This window comes from Egretta garzetta, unplaced genomic scaffold (assembly GCF_000687185.1).
Source record: "Egretta garzetta isolate BGI_Z169 unplaced genomic scaffold, ASM68718v1 scaffold108, whole genome shotgun sequence".
Taxonomy (NCBI): domain Eukaryota; kingdom Metazoa; phylum Chordata; class Aves; order Pelecaniformes; family Ardeidae; genus Egretta; species Egretta garzetta.
The window spans coordinates 8,485,462-8,487,700 of NW_009260614.1; the positions used below are offsets into that span (position 1 = coordinate 8,485,462).

General features: G+C 54.3%; 1 protein-coding gene across 1 annotated transcript in view; it reads left to right on the plus strand.

Moving 5' to 3' along the window:
• CRYBA1 (crystallin beta A1) overlaps positions 1-587 on the plus strand; it is a 9,238-nt gene extending 8,651 nt beyond the window's left edge. The window contains exons 4-5 of the mRNA XM_009645170.2: positions 148-290; positions 440-587. Of these exons, the coding sequence (XP_009643465.1) occupies positions 148-290; positions 440-587 (291 nt within the window). The remainder of the gene's footprint in view (positions 1-147; positions 291-439) is intronic.
• Positions 588-2,239: the final 1,652 nt, after the last annotated feature.

Sequence of the window (2,239 nt, forward strand, 5' to 3'; positions counted from 1 at the left end):
AAAACCAGCCCAGGGTCCAAACACCTCCCTCCCTTGGGCTGTGCACGCAACCCCCAGGAAACCCTCTGAGCAACGCCACAGGGAGGGACCCCATCTGGGCTGGGGAGGGAGCACCGCTTCCCCCTCACTCTCTACTCTTCTCCCTAGAATCACAAGGAGTCCAAGATCACCATCTTTGAGAAAGACAACTTCATCGGCCGCCAGTGGGAGATAGGCGATGATTACCCCTCGCTGCAGGCCATGGGCTGGGCCAACAACGAAGTGGGCTCCATGAAGATCCAGTGCGGCGCGTAAGTGACGGGGAAAGGACCGCGAGCAGCGGGGACAAACCGCTGGCATCGCTGTGCTACCACAGCTGGAGGGAGGACACCCCGCAACCCCCTTGGCTTACCTCTTATCCCCCTCGCGGCTGCCTGACGACTGACTCCTTTTCTTCCAGCTGGGTTTGCTACCAGTATCCTGGGTACCGTGGCTACCAGTACGTCCTGGAGTCCGACCACCACGGAGGAGACTACAAGCACTGGAGAGAGTGGGGTTCGCACGCTCAGACCTCCCAGATCCAATCCATCAGGCGTGTCCAGCAGTAGCTCCCCACTTTCCAGTCCATTTCTGCAAGGTTTCTAAAAGCTCACCGGCTCCCTTTTGGTGCTAATACTCCCCTCCCGAAATAACCACCCCTTCTTGTACTGCAACTGCTTATGGAACAACACTCCCAAACGGTACCAACTGCCACAATTGCCAATAAATGTGACTGAAAGAAAAAGATAAACCAGCTTGGTGGGTGTTTGCTGTTGTGTGTTTGGGGTTGAAGTCACACAGCCCTGTCCCAGTAGCAGGGGCCAGACTCTTCCCTGCCTATGATGGGCAGGGCTGAAGCCTGGTGGGGCTCACACCGAGGCAAGTTCACCCCCCAAATGTCCCGCACGCATAAACGCAGCAGCCAAGTCCTGGGTCGCTGCAGCTCTGCAGCCGCGTGGCTTCCTTCCCTCCCTGCCTTCCCCTTCCCCAGCCAAGGCGAAGGGCACCGTGCTGCTGGCCCCCCCGCCAAGCTCTGCCGGCACCAGGCACCCACATACGCACGGCCACGTGTGCCACGCTGCTTGCAGGCTTTGTGGCCAGTGCTGCCAGGCCTGAGGGACTGGAAGCCGACTCACCGGCCACGCAGCATCCCCTGGAGCCACAGGATGCTCTCTGAGAGCGCAAAAAAGAAAGTCACGCTGACACCCACAAACTTTAAAATTTTTATTCAACAATTTACATCACTTATTGTCTGTCTTAACGTATTCGATCTACACAAATTTCTTCTTTTTTCCTGATAAAATAATAAAATTTGGATAAATTTTGAAGACCTGTTGGTGCAGAATAAACAAAATTTCAGGTAACTTTTTTTTTTTTTCTTTTTTTAAACATTTAGTGTGAAGTATGACATCATTGGTAAAGATACATCATGCCATTACAGCTCATGGACATTACCTATCCTTACAGTCCGTGACATCACCCATACCAGCGCAACGGGCTGCGCCAGACACAGCTACAGCAGGTATTACACTAACTCTTCTAGCCACCCTCTCACGACCGGGAAAACGCCTACGTTTCCAGCTGGGCACACAGAGTGCATTAACCTAATCGGAAATACCGGGGAGGGGAGAAGGAAACAAAGACTACCTTTACCGATCCGTGTGGTCGTACACTACAACATCGACAACAAAGAGGGGCTGCCCCTCTCCGCAGGTCAGAGGTAATTCAGCTCCTGAGCAGGTAGAGCACAACCCCTCGCGGCGATTTTAACACACACCAGGAAACCGAACGAAATGAGAACTTATCGACGAGGGTGGGCAGGAGAGGAGACGGATCCGGCGGCTCCGCCTGGAGGGACCTCTCCCGCCCCAGCTCGCAGTCGAAGCGCGCGGTTGTGTTTCGCACCGCCCTTAACACTGAAATATTCAGGGGAGGGGGGAGAGAGGGGCATCCGTCCCCCCAGTAAACAAGTTGAGGACCCCCAGAGGCTCGCAAGCCGCTGGAGGTGTGTAAGTACACGTGTGATGGTAGATAGAAAAGCAGCCCTGTTCTGTATGAAAAAAAGCTGTCAAGTTAGTACAAATTTCTGCCACGGCGAAGGGAACACGAGGAGAAAGCTGTCAGGGTCCTTCTCCCGTCACAAAATCCTGACTCTCCCGCACAAAGGCTCTGGGCTAAGCAACGAGTTTCCAAAGGTGGCACCTGCAAACCAACGCACCCA